Source organism: Dysidea avara, chromosome 4, assembly GCF_963678975.1.
Source record: "Dysidea avara chromosome 4, odDysAvar1.4, whole genome shotgun sequence".
NCBI lineage: Eukaryota > Metazoa > Porifera > Demospongiae > Dictyoceratida > Dysideidae > Dysidea > Dysidea avara.
The window spans coordinates 48,598,303-48,617,403 of record NC_089275.1 but is presented as its reverse complement, the minus strand read 5'-3'; the positions used below and the strand labels follow the sequence as shown (position 1 = coordinate 48,617,403).

The following is a 19,101-nucleotide window of genomic DNA, read 5'->3' as shown; positions in this document are numbered from 1 at the left end:
TATACTAGTCAATAAGTATACTAGTCAATGAGCATACTAGTCAATGAGCATACTAGTCAATGAGCATACTAGTCAATGAGTATACTAGTCAATGAGCATACTAGTCAATGAGCATACTAGTCAATGAGTATACTAGTCAATGAGTATACTAGTCAATGAGCATACTAGTCAAAGAGCATACTAGGCTATTGTGTCAACTCACTACTAAAATTTAGAAACATTGTACAAATGCACAACGATTAATGAAGTCTGGTTGAATGCTGAGCTGCTGGACTGAAACTTGCTTAGCTAGTAATTGCTATTTCTCCTTTTACCGAGGCACTTATAATTACTAATTCAACATCATGTGAGACACTGTGACGGGCAAAAGTGGATTGGTCATGCAAGACTACTTGCAAAGGTACCTAGTACAAGTATAGAATATTGTGAAGAGTATAAAATTCCAAAAAGTTGGGTCCCCTGGTCCTCTGTTTTTACCTACCCTAATATGACATGTACCCATACCAGTGATATGTGTCACTAAAATGTGATAAAGAATACTTCACATTGTTACACAACAATAAACATTTCTCATTGTATGGTTAACATGTATGACTCACTTTGTTCACTGCATGAATATTGGCTCCATGGTCTGTGATGTATTTCACAACTGCAAGAGACCCACTCAATGCCGCCTCGTGTAAGGGCGTATCACCATACTAAAAGTCAAACAAAACATGATTATTACAATTTCACAATGTCAATAGTAAATGTACTGTGTACAGGACATTTTGTGTACGTACCATGTATATGTCTCAATAAGATTAAAATTATTACCAGAGAAATTTACCATTACTGTTACAAGTTAGAACATAGTGTGCATAGTGTGGTTTGATATTGGGGAGATAATGAAGTCTTTAAAATCCACTAATAGACCTGCTAACAGGTAACTGAAATGGTCAGAGACTTTCCAAACAATTCACATATTCACACTTCCAACATGTTCACTGTATACTATTAAGCAAATTGAACACCTAGTCAACAAAGTTCATATTTGTATGTACATTTCAAATATATAATTTAGTGACTATACGCATGAACCATGTTCTACAGTAAGTCGGTGCAGTCAGACCTTAGTAGTAGCATCACTAATATCCTCATGTTTGGTCTCTACCCTATACTTGTGAGATTGGTATTAACAAGTTGATGTTGTGCTACGTCCATGCAATTAATACTATCCCATTTTAACTAAATAGGTAATTAATTAGCCTGGTATATAATTTAGTTTATATTCATGCTATAGTTATAATTAATTCAACTACATAATTAGAATTGTAAATACTGTAATTTAGCATATTTCTTAATCCATGAATTATTTTGTAATTCAGTAATTACATTACTATGCACTGCTAAGGAAATGTAACTATAACAAACCACTTTAAACCTCAAATTACACACTTCTCATTTGTTTTATAGTGCGTCTATCGTGTTTTCTCATGCAAATTGTTTAGAGAAAGCCTTGAGGCTGCCCTTCATTTTTGCTCGCGTAAATATGGGTAACCCCCCCTTCAACCCGAAGGATACACTACCTCTGGTAACCTAAGAGGTCTTCAGTGTTGTTTTTAAAGTTGTTAAACGTCTATAAAACTGAAAGGGAAGACCATTTAAGAAGTATATGAAGAGTCGCCATATCCATATTTCAGACCGCCAAGAAGAACCACCTCAGATTATGTGTGTGGAAGTTTACTACAGACTTAATTTAGCTTTCAATCCTTACATGCTGACTGCTTTTTATCATTTTTAATGTTTTTGCTCAAGTGGGTGCATATGGACAAACAAACATGGGTAGATACACACACGGTTTTATGAAAACAATTTCAGTAAACCACCCACAGGTGGTTTTAAAAATAGCACTATTAGGAAGTGTCAGTGAAATATTCAAACAAAAACACAGAGTATGAAAATTACGAACAGTACATTAGATACTTAGTATTCAGAAGTCCCAACTATAGTATATCTGTACACTTTTCAACATTAGCGAAACTTTATTGTCCAATTAGAACACTAGGACACATACCAGCACAACTGTGATCATCACTGTAATTAACTGACACTATGGAAACTTGACTGTATATTAATTATACCATGTATAGTCAATGTGATCAAATTACATTATGATTTTTAACATGTATCTTTATACACAAATGTTGCTGGAAATAATTAGTAATTAATTCCAGCAACCTTTGTACATATTTGGTGACAGAACAGTTTTTCTCAAACTATTCATCTGTTAAATCCTTAAAGTCTTTCAACGTGTTGTACAGTAACAAAGTACATCAGTCCTTTTGAGCAAGGGAACATGTAGTGTAAGGAACTGTAAGTAGCGTACCACCATAAGTCGAGCAGTTTCCACTTCTCTATGGTACGAGCAATCAAAATACATAAATTTATTGATGTTGATTACTATCTTCTGACCATGTTTGATGGGCAGTAAACATGCAATTTTGTGATAAAAAATGGCACAGAATAGTATAGGACTTAAGTTAGGAAAAACTGTGAGGCTTTTAAGATATTCTACCATGTCACAAAGGAAGTGTCACTATCAGCACTAGGAATTATGGATTATTGAACACTTGACTGGGCAGCACTACTACTTGAACCAGCTTTCTAAGTAATGGAAATTGCTCCATATTTTAGATGCACGACTTAATGTGTCACTGTGCGACAGGTGCACGACGAATGGTCCTTTATGCTAAATGTCAATGTTGACAGTCGAACTTCAAACATGACATTTAAACATGTTATTGTTGGTTGTATTATCCTAACATACCACAAGGATGTAGTGCCTACACCTCACAACACTGTATATAGTAACTATGTGTGTATGGTCCAAACTGTATATTATATCCACAAGCTTACACTACATGACCCACTGTACAAAGTACCAGTTCTATAACATAACCTACTGTACAACTGTACACCACTGTATGTAACCACAAAGTTTAGTATATTTCTACAGTATTAGTGTATGTACCCCTAGTGGTAAGGAAAATGTTTCAACAACTATAACAGTAAACACCAATTGATGTGTGTATACAGATCAGTTGATAATAGTATATGTATAGTGGAACACATAGTGGTGACACATAGTGGAACACCAATGTATACTCACTTCGTCTACACAGTTTATCTTTGCTCCTTTCTCGTGTAGATACTGGACAACTTGCACATGATTATGTAGAGCTGCCAAATGAATAGGAGTCGGTCCATCCTGTAAGAACACACATCACATGTTTTAATAATATAATAAGTAACTCATTATTATGGTACTGTAAAATTAAAAATTTTGACGATTCAAAGTTTTGTTGTTTTCATGGTTATGCTAATTAATTGCTACAAAATTCCCCCTCAAAACCAGTAAGCCAAATGTCCTGCTTACAAAAAATCCTCACCTAAAACTTTGATAAATTGTCATACATTAACAGTACAAATCATGAAAACAGTGAAAATTTCTCCCTTGAAATTTCTAGTTGTATAGTAGCTAATACTTCACTGGTGTTGGTTGTATTATTGCTAGACAATTGACATGTTTTAGGTTGACTGGTATATATACTCTATGACTTGTTTGTTGGTGAGTGATAAATACTGACTAATGCAGAGCTTATGATATGAATTCTCTGTTGTCCTACCACAATGTCCTGGCAAACCAGAATTGTAGTTGCCTAAATCGACTGGACATGTGGAAGATGAATGCCCAATATGCCACTATAGCATAGCAAATGAACATTATAGTGGTAAGATGTCACATGACTTACTGCAGCTGTTATGTGGTTACAGTACACCAGAGGTTGGCAATGGTATATACATTTGTGGTCATAAGAATGTATACTATCTCCTAGCAACCAAGTGACTGTTATTGTTGATAGCATGCCAGCTCAGCCCTTAGGCTCCCTCCTTGTGCTTTGATGGGACACTGTGTCTGGACAAATTGTATTATGGTCAGACATCTATGCAATTTGACCAGATTTTGTCTGGGTCCGGATGTTATCCAGTGTCTGGATGTTATCCAGTGTCTGGATGTTATCCAGTGTCTGGATGTTATCCAGTGTCTGGATGTTATCCAGTGTCCGGAAATTATCCAGTGTCTGGATGTTATCATAAGCTCTGCTAATGTAGCATTCAACAAGTTGCTGCGAAACACTTATTGAAATATTTAGAATTTTCTACTGAGTGACTGGGATAAGTAGAATTCTAGGAAAATCAGAACAAGATGGGAACATAAAGCAGGATCAACAAATTGAAAAGCCTGATAAAGGTCATCATGTCAATATACAGGTAGCACAATGCTTCTTGCAGTATTTTAAAATTCTTTCACTAAAATACTCTAATAGATCATTCACCTGCTAAAACAAGAATGTTTTGTTATCTATTCCACCAGGGACCTGCACTGAAACCCTGTGAATTGATGGACTATAGCTGGCATAGTATATTGACTACCTAAGTCATCAATACTAAATGTTAGCTTCTCCTTTGAAACTAAAAGATTCAACTCTTGCAGCTGCCACAAACTATCATGTGCATTTTATTTCGAGGTTACAGGTAGAGGATTCTCCCTTATCTGAACCTCAGTTATCTGAACACCTCAATTATCTGAATGCCAAAAGTGACTGTTCTATTAGAGTATTTTGTCATTAATGTGCACTCTATTAGAGTAAATGACTGTTAGTAACCGAATGAAGCTCTACAGTGGAACCTCAATTATCCGAACACCGATTAACCAAACTCTCGATTATTTGAACACCAAATCGACTGCTCAATTAGAATATTTTGTCAACAAGTGTATGTTTCATTAGAGTAGTTCAGCAAAGCTCTGTATATAAATGTATGGATGTTTGATTTTACGTAATATTCAATCATATGAACACTATTCCCCCCCAATTAGTTCAGATGATTGAGGTTCCACTGTAAATTAACAGGCTTCATTTATACAATTTCACTTATCTGAACGCTATAGGAACAAAGATGTTCAGATAACTTCCCACTGTCAGTTAACTTTGTAAACTTCCTCATGCTTCATGATTCAATTTTTTACAAGTATTTATAGTTTCAAGGAAGGAGCAGTATTGATGCCATAGTTAGTCTATATACTATGCCAGCTACGGTCTACCACAAGTTCACAGGCTTTCACTGGTGCAATAGTTAACAAATACTTTTGACTGCTCTATTAGAGTATTTTAATACAAGTGACTGTTCTATTAGAGTGTATCACTCATCATAGCGGATGGATACAAAACTGCTGCAAAGAAGTATTTTACTGTAAAGTTCCGCCTGTACATTAATATAATTACTTTTATAAGGAATTTTCTGTTGGTTTTTCTCATTCCCATTTTCCTACCTACCCCATCAATGATATTGTGAAGCCATTAAAAAGCAAATGATGTAATAACAATAAAGTAGTATACAACACTTTCTAAAACTCATTAACCCTTAAACCCACAGAAAATTTTTCGGAATGCATATTTACACAATATGGGCATGCATGGCGACACTAGGTGGGGAAACTTAATTCTTACAGCCTACAAATACACATAGATTAAAAGTGTATTTAATGGGCTACTTGGAGAAGGTTAAACCAACACTGTAACTACAATGGCTTACTTGTTATGAAGCAGTGAACAGTGATGAGTCGCGTCTCTGTGTTTCTAAATTCTTGCCACGTGTTTAAGTTCGATTGTGGGTTTACCCATGTGAGTCATATATGGCCTGATATAAAATTTCACAACGAACTGAATGGAAGTTGTTGCAAAGCGATAGGATAAACTACCATCAAGTCATCAACCATTTTATAAAGGTATGTAAAGGGTTCGCGTGTTTCCTTACTAAAAAGTTATTTTCACGGCTAGTTTTGGCCTCATCATTTAGCGTTAGGGTAATACCCTAGGTATCATTTTAATCCACAAGTAGAATGACATAAATTGCATATCCATAGAATGGACGCTTTGAAAGTTACAGTGCTTTGTGCAAAGCATGCGTATTTATTAAGTTTAAATCCAGTTTTCTGGATTATGCGGGTTTAAGGGTCAACCTTGTGCTGTGGAGAAGTAAAAGGGTAACAAAGTAACAGTGTGTAATTAAACTTCTATTTATGTATTTCACCCAGGTGGTTGGCTATAGCATAACAGTGTCATAAAAAGCATAAACAATGTGCTACATAGCAACCACCTTGAAGTGGCCTGTTTAATCACCTGTCACAATGTGAACAGCTGAAAAAACACTTCAGGTTACAGTTAACTTGGATAATTATTAATCAGCAAGCCTGTATCCCTCATCTCAATTCTTGCTATTGTAAAGTTCTGGTAATGTAACTATTTCACGGGCTGTGAAATCATAGAAAATCTCAAACAGCTTTCATCACCACATTGTCCCTTTAAACACAGTTTATTACAATGACTGCTAGTAGCTTGTAAAAATTTAATTTTCCTTTCACTTGTATTAATTCAAGCCAAAACCTGTTGAGGCTCCTGTTAAAGGAGGTTCTTAGCTACATCCTACAACAAAAGGAGACTGGATGAATCATTCTATACTACATGTACAGTAACTAATGATGTGTGACCATCACAGCAAAACCTCAACTTGTTTGCACAAGGATGCACTTTAAGAAAAACGAAATTTTAAAAAGAACAAAAAGAAAAACATACACAAGTTTTTATCAGGCATTACTCAGAGAAAGAAGAGTCAAACTATACAACATCTCATTCATCTGCTCATGGAGAGTTCGAAAATCTTTGCTTCGTTTCTGTAGCTCCAAAGGCATGCATGTCACATGTGTTTGTTCATGATGATGCTGCGGAGATGTAAACAAAATCGTTGTCACTTCTTCAACTAAACTGCCTTCATACTTGTATGCGTAAGTGACTACAGGGCTAACACTATACCTTGGTTAATAGGGTGAACATTTTAAGCCAAATTCCAACATCGTAGACTAATGCTGATGGAAGTTATGGCTGTGAATGTAAGTGTTGTAGTTTATTTTCAGTATAGTCACTGTACAAATCAATATCTTTGCTCTTCCTACCGTCTAGCGCTATAATTCCAAAACTACTCATCACACTTTGGTGATCCATTCCTTGGGCACTGTAGATAATGTGAGAAAATAAAAATATATGGAAGTTGTGTGGACAAGTCTGATTTTTGCTGAGGCTGTCACATATTTGAAATACAATATTACATTACTATATTTCATCAATACCACAGATATAAAATCCTTATAAAAACTTTAAGTAGAACATCAATTATGCAAGATTTTAGCATTCAACTATGTAGCACCCATTTAAGTTTGAGCAATCCATTTGCTAAGGAAATGTGGACTCTGATAAAAATCACTACATTATTAAAAAAAAGATAAGCTGTATAATGGCTTCAGTACAGAAAATGTAATTGTAGTTTGTCCTTTTAATCCAAACCACAAAATCAGTTTGGACTACTGAAACACAATAGAGGCACATACAGACTAATGGAAGATATGTAATATAACATTCATTGTTAACTGTACACCACTCTATGTAACCACAAAGTTTAGTATATTTCTACAGTATTAGTGTATGTACCCCTAGTGGTAAGGAAAATGTTTCAACAACTATAACAGTAAACACCAATTGATGTGTGTACACAGATCAGTTGATAATAGTATATGTATAGTGGAACACATAGTGGTGACACATAGTGGAACACCAATGTATACTCACTTCGTCTACACAGTTTATGTTTGCTCCTTTCTCGTGTAGATACTGGACAACTTGTACATGACCAGTATTGGCTGCCATATGAATAGGAGTCCATCCATCCTGTAAGAACACACATCACATGTTTTAATAATATAATAAGTAACTCATTATCATGTTACTATAAAATTAAAAATTTTGAGGATTCAAAGTTTTGTTGTTTTCATGGTTATGCTAATTAATTGATACAAAATTCCCCCTCAAAACCAGTAAGCCAAATGTCCTGCTTACTAGTCAATGTCTCAGTAAGATTAAAATTATTACTGGAGAAAGTTACAGCATGGTGTGCATAGTGTGGTTTGATATTTGGAGACAATGAAGTCTTAAAAGTCCACTAACGGACCTGATAACAAGTAATTGAAATACTGGCTAAACTCGAATCTGGTGGCATGACAAAAACTGCTTGCTACAATTGAACATAATGGTGAGTATTATTTAGAATATAACAGTTTTATTGAGTCATTGCCAGAGTGGACTATGGTTTTATCTGGGTTCAGATGGAAACAGACTAGTAAGGTGTATAAGTACATTTTTATATATGTAGACTAGAGTTGTGGCCACCGCGTTGACTGTTTCGATAGCCATTGACTGCTTGATAAACGTTAAACATATTGGTGATGTTATGGCCCACAATTGACCTTTACATGTCAGGCTATAAAAGAGTTCAAGTGATCTATGAGGTGTCTTTCCACCTATTAGGTGAGGTGTCATAGTGGTCTAGCACTTGTGCAATGCTACACAAAACCGCAGCCAGTGCAATATTTGTATATTGCACTGCGTTCAGTGCATTATCAGTTATAATGCACTCGCTGCAGTCTGAAACAGTGCCATATACAAATTATGGCACTAGTGGCACCTTTGAACAGTCCACAGGAGTGGTACACATTATAATATGACACCTCATTAATGTCACATGTGTATCATGTGTGGCCAGTGTGGGGTAATGATGAGATGTTCTATTATCAATAAAAAGTTATGATCTTGTCCACATTGCGGCTATGACTGTACAATAGTGGGTGATTATCAAACTGTAGTGTAGTGATTAATGAGGCTCATACAGTAGAGAGTGTAAAGTACTTGTCGTACTGTTACAAAAGTTGATTTTCACCATGTACATTAGTTAATGTTACATGCTCTGATGTCACTTAACTGAACCCAGTCTACACAACACTTGTTGTCATAACTACAATACATTTACACATGTACAATTATATGAAGTTACATCATCACTTTATGTAGTGTATCTTGTGACACCATTAAGTTGGATCATACTCCATCACAATGTTAAATGTGAACTCTTGGTACAATGTTATAAGTACTATGAGAAATTATTATTAATTGTGTGCACACTTAACTATAGCCATAAACACTACTCAACCATGTTACTACAGGTATACAGGAACTGTGTAGCTACACTGGACCACTATCAGTTACAAGATGTTTGTTAAGGAAGGTGAGGGTACACTATATAATACAGTGGAACCTCAGTTATCCGGACACCACTTATCCAGATTCTCAGTTAACTGAATTACGGAATCACTGCTCTATTAGAGTAGTGACTGCTCTATTAGGGTAGTTGAAGAACTGATATTTAAAAAAAATTTTGATTATGCTATTTTAATGTTATTTATACACAAGTTTCAGAGATACAGACTTTTCAGATTTATGGACCACTTCTGGTCCCAAGGGGTTCGGATAACTGTGGTTCCACTGTAGTGTGTTCCATGTGTACATCATCAAATATGTGGACCTTTAAATGTGTACCACAATAACACAGATCATACACAATTGTTATCCACTATTAGTACAACTCATAATATCAACAACTACCTATACAACTGGTTAGGTCAAACTACACTACCATATAGTGGATAATATTTTGGTGGGACTATACTTGTAAATTTAGTCAGTCACATATGACACTCATCAAATTGTGTCATGTGTACACATATTATGACGGGTAGGTAAAAACAGTGGACCCAAGGACCAAGAACAAGGGGACTGATTCTTCTTGGAGTTTGTACACTTCACACTATTCTATACTTGTACTAGGAACTTCTGCAAGTAGTCCTGTATGGCCAATCCACTTTTCCCCGTCATGGTGATTTCGCACGATGTTAAACCAATTAGAAATTGTAAGCGCCGTGAAGCTGACTGCATTTATAGCCTGCTGCACAATGAGCATACTAGTCAATGAGTATACTAGTCAATGAGTATACTAGTCAATGAGCATACTAGTCAATGAGTATACTAGTCAATGAGTATACTAGTCAATGAGTATACTAGTCAATGAGTATACTAGTCAATGAGCATACTAGTCAATGAGTATACTAGTCAATGAGCATACTAGTCAATGAGTATACTAGTCAATGAGTATACTAGTCAATGAGTATACTAGTCAATGAGTATACTAGTCAATGAGCATACTAGGCTATTGTGTCAACTCACTACTAAAATTTAGAAACATTGTACAAATGCACAACGATTAATGAAGTCTGGTTGAATGCTGAGCTGCTGGACTGAAACTTGCTTAGCTAGTAATTGCTATTTCTCCTTTTACCGAGGCACTTATAATTACTAATTCAACATCATGTGAGACACTGTGACGGGCAAAAGTGGATTGGTCATGCAAGACTACTTGCAAAGGTACCTAGTACAAGTATAGAATATTGTGAAGAGTATAAAATTCCAAAAAGTTGGGTCCCCTGGTCCTCTGTTTTTACCTACCCTAATATGACATGTACCCATACCAGTGATATGTGTCACTAAAATGTGATAAAGAATACTTCACATTGTTGCATGAACCATGTTCTACAGTAAGTTGGTGCACTCAGACCTTAGTAGTAGCATCACTAATATCCTCATGTTTGGTCTCTACCCTATACTTGTGAGGTTGGTATTAACAAGTTGATGTTGTGCTACGTCCATGCAATTAATACTATCCCATTTTAACTAAATAGGTAATTAATTAGCCAGGTATATAATTTAGTTTATATTCATGCTATAGTTATAATTAATTCAACTAGATAATTAGAATTGTAAATACTGTAATTTAGCATATTTCTTAATCCATGAATTATTTTGTAATTCAATAATTACATTACTATGCACTGCTAAGGAAATGTAACTATAACAAACCACTTTAAACCTCAAATTACGCACTTCTCATTTGTTTTATAGTGCATCTATCGTGTTTTCTCATGCAAATTGTTTAGAGAAAGCCTTGAGGCTGCCCTTCATTTTTGTTCGCGTAAATATGGGTAACCCCCCCTTCAACCCGAAGGATACACTACCTCTGGTAACCTAAGAGGTCTTCAGTGTTGTTTTTAAAGTTGTTAAACGTCTATAAACCGAAAGGGAAGACCATTTAAGAAGTATATGAAGAGTCGCCATATCCATATTTCAGACCGCCAAGAAGAACCACCTCAGATTATGTGTGTGGAAGTTTACTACAGACTTAGTTTAGCTTTCAATCCTTACATGCTGACTGCTTTTTATCATTTTTAATGTTTTTGCTCACGTGGGTGCATATGGACAAACAAACATAGGTAGGTACACACACGGTTTTACGAAAAAAATTTCAGTAAACCACCCACAGGTGGTTTAAAAACAGCACTATTAGGAAGTGTCAGTGAAATATTCAAACAAAAACACGGAGTACGAAAATTACGAACAGTACATTAGATACTTAATATTCAGAAGTCCCAACTAGAGTATATCTGTACACTTTTCAATATTAGCAAAACTTTATTGTCCAATTAGGACACTAGGACACATACCAGCACAATTGTGATTATCACTGTAATCACATAGTGGTTTAATTTGCCATACATTAGTCCCAATAGTAGGAGTGCAATTAATCCCAAATCGCACGGCCTTGTTTCTGTAATTGCACTGTAAAGTAGCCAATAAAATAGCAGAATAACAGAAGCCTTTTAAGTGCAACATATGTAGACATTTTGAGTAGCCAATCAGAATTGCTGACACACGAAGCCTTTTAAGTGCAACAACAAATGATGTAATACAAAGAAGGATGATGCAATTACCTGGTAGAAGTTAATGGCCACCTAGAACTGGATAGATGTATACTACAAACCACAAAGGGTGGTCACTATGTGATTAGTAGGCAATCACACGCATTTTCGTGCAATTATGGAATAATTGTACTCGTAACAGCCAAAATTGCACTCGGCTTCGCCTCGTGCAATTCTGACTGTTACTCGTACAATTATTCCCTAATTGCACTCAAATGTGTGTGATTATCTATACTAATTAACTGACACTATGGAAACTTGACTGTATATTAATTATACCATGTATAGTCAATGTGATCAAATCACATTATGATTTTTAACATGTATCTTTATACACAAATGTTGCTGGAAATAATTAGTAATTAATTCCAGCAACCTTTGTACATATTTGGTGACAGAACAGTTTTTCTCAAACTATTCATCTGTTAAATCCTTAAAGTCTTTCAACGTGTTGTACAGTAACAAAGTACATCAGTCCTTTTGAGCAAGGGAACATGTAGTGTAAGGAACTGTAAGTAGCGTACCACCATAAGTCGAGCAGTTTCCACTTCTCTATGGTACGAGCCATCAAAATACATAAATTGATTACTATCTTCTGACCATGTTTGATGGGCAGTAAAAATGCAATTTTGTGATAAAAAATGGCACAGAATAGTATAGGACTTAGGTTAGGAAAAACTGTGAGACTTTTAAGATATTCTACCATGTCACAAAGGAAGTGTCACTATCAGCACTAGGAATTATGGATTATTGAACACTTGACTGGGCAGCACTACTACTTGAACCAGCTTTCTAAGTAATGGAAATTGCTCCATATTTTAGATGCACGACTTAATGTGTCACTGTGCGACAGGTGCACGACGAATGGTCCTTTATGCTAAATGTCAATGTTGACAGTCGAACTTCAAACATGACATTTAAACATGTTATTGTTGGTTGTATTATCCTAACATACCACAAGGATGTAGTGCCTACACCTCACAACACTGTATATAGTAACTATGTGTGTATGGTCCAAACTGTATATTATATCCACAAGCTTACACTACATGACCCACTGTACAAAGTACCAGTTCTATAACATAACCTACTGTACAACTGTACACCACTGTATGTAACCACAAAGTTTAGTATATTTCTACAGTATTAGTGTATGTACCCCTAGTGGTAAGGAAAATGTTTCAACAACTATAACAGTAAACACCAATTGATGTGTGTATACAGATCAGTTGATAATAGTATATGTATAGTGGAACACATAGTGGTGACACATAGTGGAACACCAATGTATACTCACTTCGTCTACACAGTTTATCTTTGCTCCTTTCTCGTGTAGATACTGGACAACTTGCACATGATTATTTAGAGCTGCCAAATGAATAGGAGTCGGTCCATCCTGTAAGAACACACATCACATGTTTTAATAATATAATAAGTAACTCATTATTATGGTACTGTAAAATTAAAAATTTTGACGATTCAAAGTTTTGTTGTTTTCATGGTTATGCTAATTAATTGCTACAAAATTCCCCCTCAAAACCAGTAAGCCAAATGTCCTGCTTACAAAAAATCCTCACCTAAAACTTTGATAAATTGTCATACATTAACAGTACAAATCATGAAAACAGTGAAAATTTCTCCCTTGAAATTTCTAGTTGTATAGTAGCTAATACTTCACTGGTGTTGGTTGTATTATTGCTAGACAATTGACATGTTTTAGGTTGACTGGTATATATACTCTATGACTTGTTTGTTGGTGAGTGATAAATACTGACTAATGCAGAGCTTATGATATGAATTCTCTGTTGTCCTACCACAATGTCCTGGCAAACCAGAATTGTAGTTGCCTAAATCGACTGGACATGTGGAAGATGAATGCCCAATATGCCACTATAGCATAGCAAATGAACATTATAGTGGTAAGATGTCACATGACTTACTGCAGCTGTTATGTGGTTACAGTACACCAGAGGTTGGCAATGGTATATACATTTGTGGTCATAAGAATGTATACTATCTCCTAGCAACCAAGTGACTGTTATTGTTGATAGCATGCCAGCTCAGCCCTTAGGCTCCCTCCTTGTGCTTTGATGGGACACTGTGTCTGGACAAATTGTATTATGGTCAGACATCTATGCAATTTGACCAGATTTTGTCTGGGTCCGGATGTTATCCAGTGTCTGGATGTTATCCAGTGTCTGGATGTTATCCAGTGTCTGGATGTTATCCAGTGTCTGGATGTTATCCAGTGTCCGGAAATTATCCAGTGTCTGGATGTTATCATAAGCTCTGCTAATGTAGCATTCAACAAGTTGCTGCGAAACACTTATTAAAATATTTAGAATTTTCTACTGAGTGACTGGGATAAGTAGAATTCTAGGAAAATCAGAACAGGATGGGAACATAAAGCAGGATCAACAAATTGAAAAGCCTGATAAAGGTCATCATGTCAATACACAGGTAGCACAATGCTTCTTGCAGTATTTTAAAATTCTTTCACTAAAATACTCTAATAGATCATTCACCTGCTAAAAAAACAATGTTTTGTTATCTATTCCACCAGAGACCTGCACTGAAACCCTGTGAATTGATGCACTACAGCTGGCATAGTATATTGACTACCTAAGTCATCAATACTGAATGTTAGCTTCTCTTTTGAAACTAAAAGATTCAACTCTTGCAGCTGCCACATACTATCATGTGAGTTTTATTTTGAGGTTACAGGTAGAGGATTCTCCCTTATCTGAACCTCAGTTATCTGAACACCTCAATTATCTGAATGCCAAAAGTGACTGTTCTATTAGAGTATTTTGTCATTAATGTGCACTCTATTAGAGTAAATGACTGTTAGTAACCGAATGAAGCTCTACAGTGGGACCTCAATTATCCGAACACCGATTAACCAAACTCTCGATTATTTGAACACCAAATCGACTGCTCAGTTAGGATATTTTGTCAACAAGTGTATGTTTTATTAGAGTAGTTGAGCAAAGCTCTGTATATAAACGTATGGATGTTCGATTTTACGTAATATTCAATCATATTTACACTATTTCCCCCCAATTAGTTCAGATGATTGAGGTTCCACTGTAAATCAACAGGCTTCATTTATACAATTTCACTTATCTGAACGCTATAGGAACAAAGATGTTCAGATAATTTCCCACTGTCAGTTAACTTTGTAAACTTCCTCATGCTTAATGATTCAATTTTTTACAAGTATTTATAGTTTCAAGGAAGGAGCAGTATTGATGCCATAGTTAGTCTATATACTATGCCAGCTACGGTCTACCACAAGTTCACAGGCTTTCACTGGTGCAATAGTTAACAAATACTTTTGACTGCTCTATTAGAGTATTTTAATACAAGTGACTGTTCTATTAGAGTGTATCACTCATCATAGCGGATGGATACAAAACTGCTGCAAAGAAGTATTTTACTGTAAAATTCCGCCTGTACATTAATATAATTACTTTATAAGGAATTTTCTGTTGGTCTTTCTCATTCCCATTTTCCTACCTACCCCATCAATGATATTGTGAAGCCATTAAAAAGCAAATGATGTAATAACAATAAAGTAGTATACAACACTTTCTAAAACTCTTTAACCCTTAAACCCACAGAAAACTTTTCGGAATGCATATTTACACAATATGGGCATGCATGGCGACACTAGGTGGGGTAACTTAATTCTTACAGCCTACAAATACGCATAGATTAAGTGTATTTAATGGGCTACTTGGAGAAGGTTAAACGAACACTGTAACTATAATGGCTTACTTGTTATGAAGCAGTGAACAGTGATGAGTCGCATCTCTGTGTTTCTAAATTCTTGCCACATGTTTAAGTTCGATTGTGGGTTTACCATGTGAGTCATATATGGCCTGATATAAAATTTCACAACGAACTGAATGGAAGTTGTTGCAAAGCGATAGGATAAACTACCATCAAGTTATCAACCATTTTATAAAGGTATGTAAAGGGTTTGCGTGTTTCCTTACCAAAAAGTTATTTTCACGGCTAGTTTTGGCCTCATCATTTAGCGTTAGGGTAATACCCTAGGTATCATTTTAATCCACAAGTAGAATGACATAAATTGCATATCCATAGAATGGACACTTTGAAAGTTACAGCGCTTTGTGCAAAGCATGCGTATTTATTAAGTTTAAATCCAGTTTTCTGGATTATGCGGGTTTAAGAGTTAACCTTGTGCTGTGGAAAAGTAAAAGGGTAACAAAATAACAGTGTGTAATTAAACTTCTATTTATGTATTTCACCCAGGTGGTTGGCTATAGCATAACAGTGTCATAAAAAGCATAAACAATGTGCTACATAGCAACCACCTTGAAGTGGCCTGTTTAATCACCTGTCACAATGTGAACAGCTGAAAAAACACTTCAGGTTACAGTTAATTTGGATAATTATTAATCAGCAAGCCTGTATCCCTCATCTCAATTCTTGCTATTTTAAAGTTCTGGTAATGTAACTATTTCATGGGCTGTGAAATCATAGAAAATCTCAAACAGCTTTCATCGCCACATTGTCCCTTTAAACACAGTTTATTACAATGACTGCTAGTAGCTTGTAAAAATTTAATTTTCTTTTCACTTGTATTAATTCAAGCCAAAACCTGTTGAGGCTCCTGTTAAAGGAGGTTCTTAGCTACATCCTACAACAAAAGGAGACTGGATGAATCATTCTATACTACATGTACAGTAACTAATGATGTGTGACCATCACAGCAAAACCTCAACTTGTTTGCACAAGCATGCACTTTAAGAAAAACGAAATTTTAAAAAGAACAAAAAGAAAAACATACACAAGTTTTTATCAGGCATTACTCAGAGAAAGAAGAGTCAAACTATACAACATCTCATTCATCTGCTCATGGAGAGTTCGAAAATCTTTGCTTCGTTTCTGTAGCTCCAAAGGCATGCATGTCACATGTGTTTGTTTATGATGATGCTGCGGAGATGTAAACAAAATCGTTGTCACTTCTTCAACTAAACTGCCTTCATACTTGTATGCGTAAGTGACTACAGGGCTAACACTATACCTTGGTTAATATGGTGAACATTTTAAGCCAAATTCCAACATTGTAGACTAATGCTGATGGAAGTTATGGCTATGAATGTAAGTGTTTGTAGTTTATTTTCAGTATAGTCACTGTATAAATCAATATCTTTGCTCTTCCTACCGTCTAGCGCTATAATTCCAAAACTACTCACCACACTTTGGTGATCCATTCCTTGGGCACTGTAGATAATGTGAGAAAATAAAAATATATGGAAGTTGTGTGAACAAGTCTGATTTTTGCTGAGGCTGTCACATATTTGAAATACAATATTACATTACTATATTTCATCAATACCACAGATATAAAATCCTTATAAAAACTTTAAGTAGAACATCAATTATGCAAGATTTTAGCATTCAACTATGTAGCACCCATTTAAGTTTGAGCAATCCATTTGCTAAGGAAATGTGGACTCTGATAAAAATCACTACATTATTAAAAGAAAGATAAGCTGTATAATGGCTTCAGTACCCAAAATGTAATTGTAGTTTGTCCTTTAATCCAAACCACAAAATTAGTTTGGACTACTGAAACACAATAGAGGCACATATAGACTAATGGAAGATATGTAATATAACATTCATTGTTAAAGACCGATCATCACAATAGTCTATAATGTGGGAATAACAGTGTCCACTGTATTAACATGGGTACATACACATATGAATACAACAAGTACAATATTCACTTGTGAAATACCAACATACTTCAATAGTGTTGTTGATGTCAAGACCTAATCCTACTGCTGTGGTGACAATATCCAGGTTACCACCAATACAAGCATAGTGTAGCAGATTTTGTCCATACTGTAAACAACACAAGTTATGTTACTTATCATCACCTAACATGTGATTACCATGAGTGTTACAATTAAACATTATACATTGTGTCAAACAATAATTTATTGCTGAGAAGAAAGTTGTGAAATGAGAAACCATTTAAAAGTCACAAAGTGTAGATGGTATCCATTTGGTGGCCATGAAATGACTACAATGATTGCATTGTTTATAGTCATTTACGCTATTACAATCATTATCTGCTGGAACTTTTTAATATCACAAGTGCATGGATTTATTTTTTAAGTTTGATTAGGGATTATAGAAATAAAAATTTGTGAAACAAGGAAGGTCACCTACCAGGCCCGTACCCAGGGGGGGGGGGGGTTTGGTCGAACCCCCTACTTTAAACTGGAAATTTTATTTTTACTGTAAAACGATCTTCTCAACTATAATCTGTGTTCTAGCATTCATTACATGCCTTCCATGGCTTCTACCAGCTGAAATGCGTGTGGCTTCCAGGTATTAACCATAGTGCTTCGAGGTTATCTGTGTACATATAAACCACTTTAATGATGCATGAATACAGACAGTGGTTTTCTCTCTATGGCTAAGACTTCTATTATTCTACTTACAGTATCTTAATAAGGCTGTCCACCGAGCCATCCTTGACCATACTGCACTGAGAGCTACTATTAATACTATTTCAATTAATTCCAATTGTAATTTGTTAAATAGTTTCTACTAAGAGCCCGGAATAGCAATGATAAGCACAGACTTGATGAACACTGTGACTGATAGACTATTAACTATAGCAGCAACTATAACACAAGTAAGCCTGGCTTGTTGCATCCAATGATATGAATTCTAAAGTGTCAAGTGTGTGAGTCTGTCAGTTGTTTTCATATTAACCTTATTGTGGTTAACATCCATGTTTGGACAATGGTGAAATGTAAGGTTTAGCTTATAGCTGAAATGAATGACCCTGAGCAGTCTTAGAAATGCTGGAGTGTACATGCACTACAACCATATTTTAATCTCTTGTTTGTATTAGTGTGTGATGGCCCATGTTGGCCAGCTCTGGCAAAATTGGGTTGGGTGGGCCATCCATGCATGGTTGGTGGTAGGTAGTGTGTGAAGCACACTCAGCATACATAGTATGCTCCTGATAGGGGGGTCTGGGGGCATGCTCCCTAAGGAAATTTTTTAAAGAAATGCCATCTAGAAGCAAATTTATCCTAATTTCAGTTGGACATAGTTATCCAATATTACAATCAATAATTTGTTCATTAACAGCTGCATTCAATCTAAGCTTATTGGCCAGTTGCTAGATGAATAATGACCACAGTACTGATACTGTAACAATGGCGTGGCCTAAATTGTACCACATGGACAATAAGGCACCCACAAATATTTTGATGCATACTCTTGCCAAGACTTTTCCGCAATACTCC

General features: G+C 35.6%; 1 protein-coding gene across 1 annotated transcript in view; it reads right to left on the bottom strand.

Moving 5' to 3' along the window:
* The window catches only part of LOC136253938 (ankyrin repeat, PH and SEC7 domain containing protein secG-like), a 28,961-nt gene that overhangs the window by 727 nt on the left and 9,133 nt on the right, over positions 1 to 19,101 (bottom strand). Inside the window, exons 5-9 of the mRNA XM_066046596.1 lie at positions 17,579 to 17,677; positions 13,092 to 13,190; positions 7,725 to 7,823; positions 3,152 to 3,250; positions 600 to 698 (exon numbers count right to left, since the gene is read on the bottom strand). Coding sequence (XP_065902668.1) covers positions 600 to 698; positions 3,152 to 3,250; positions 7,725 to 7,823; positions 13,092 to 13,190; positions 17,579 to 17,677 — 495 coding nt within the window. The remainder of the gene's footprint in view (positions 1 to 599; positions 699 to 3,151; positions 3,251 to 7,724; positions 7,824 to 13,091; positions 13,191 to 17,578; positions 17,678 to 19,101) is intronic.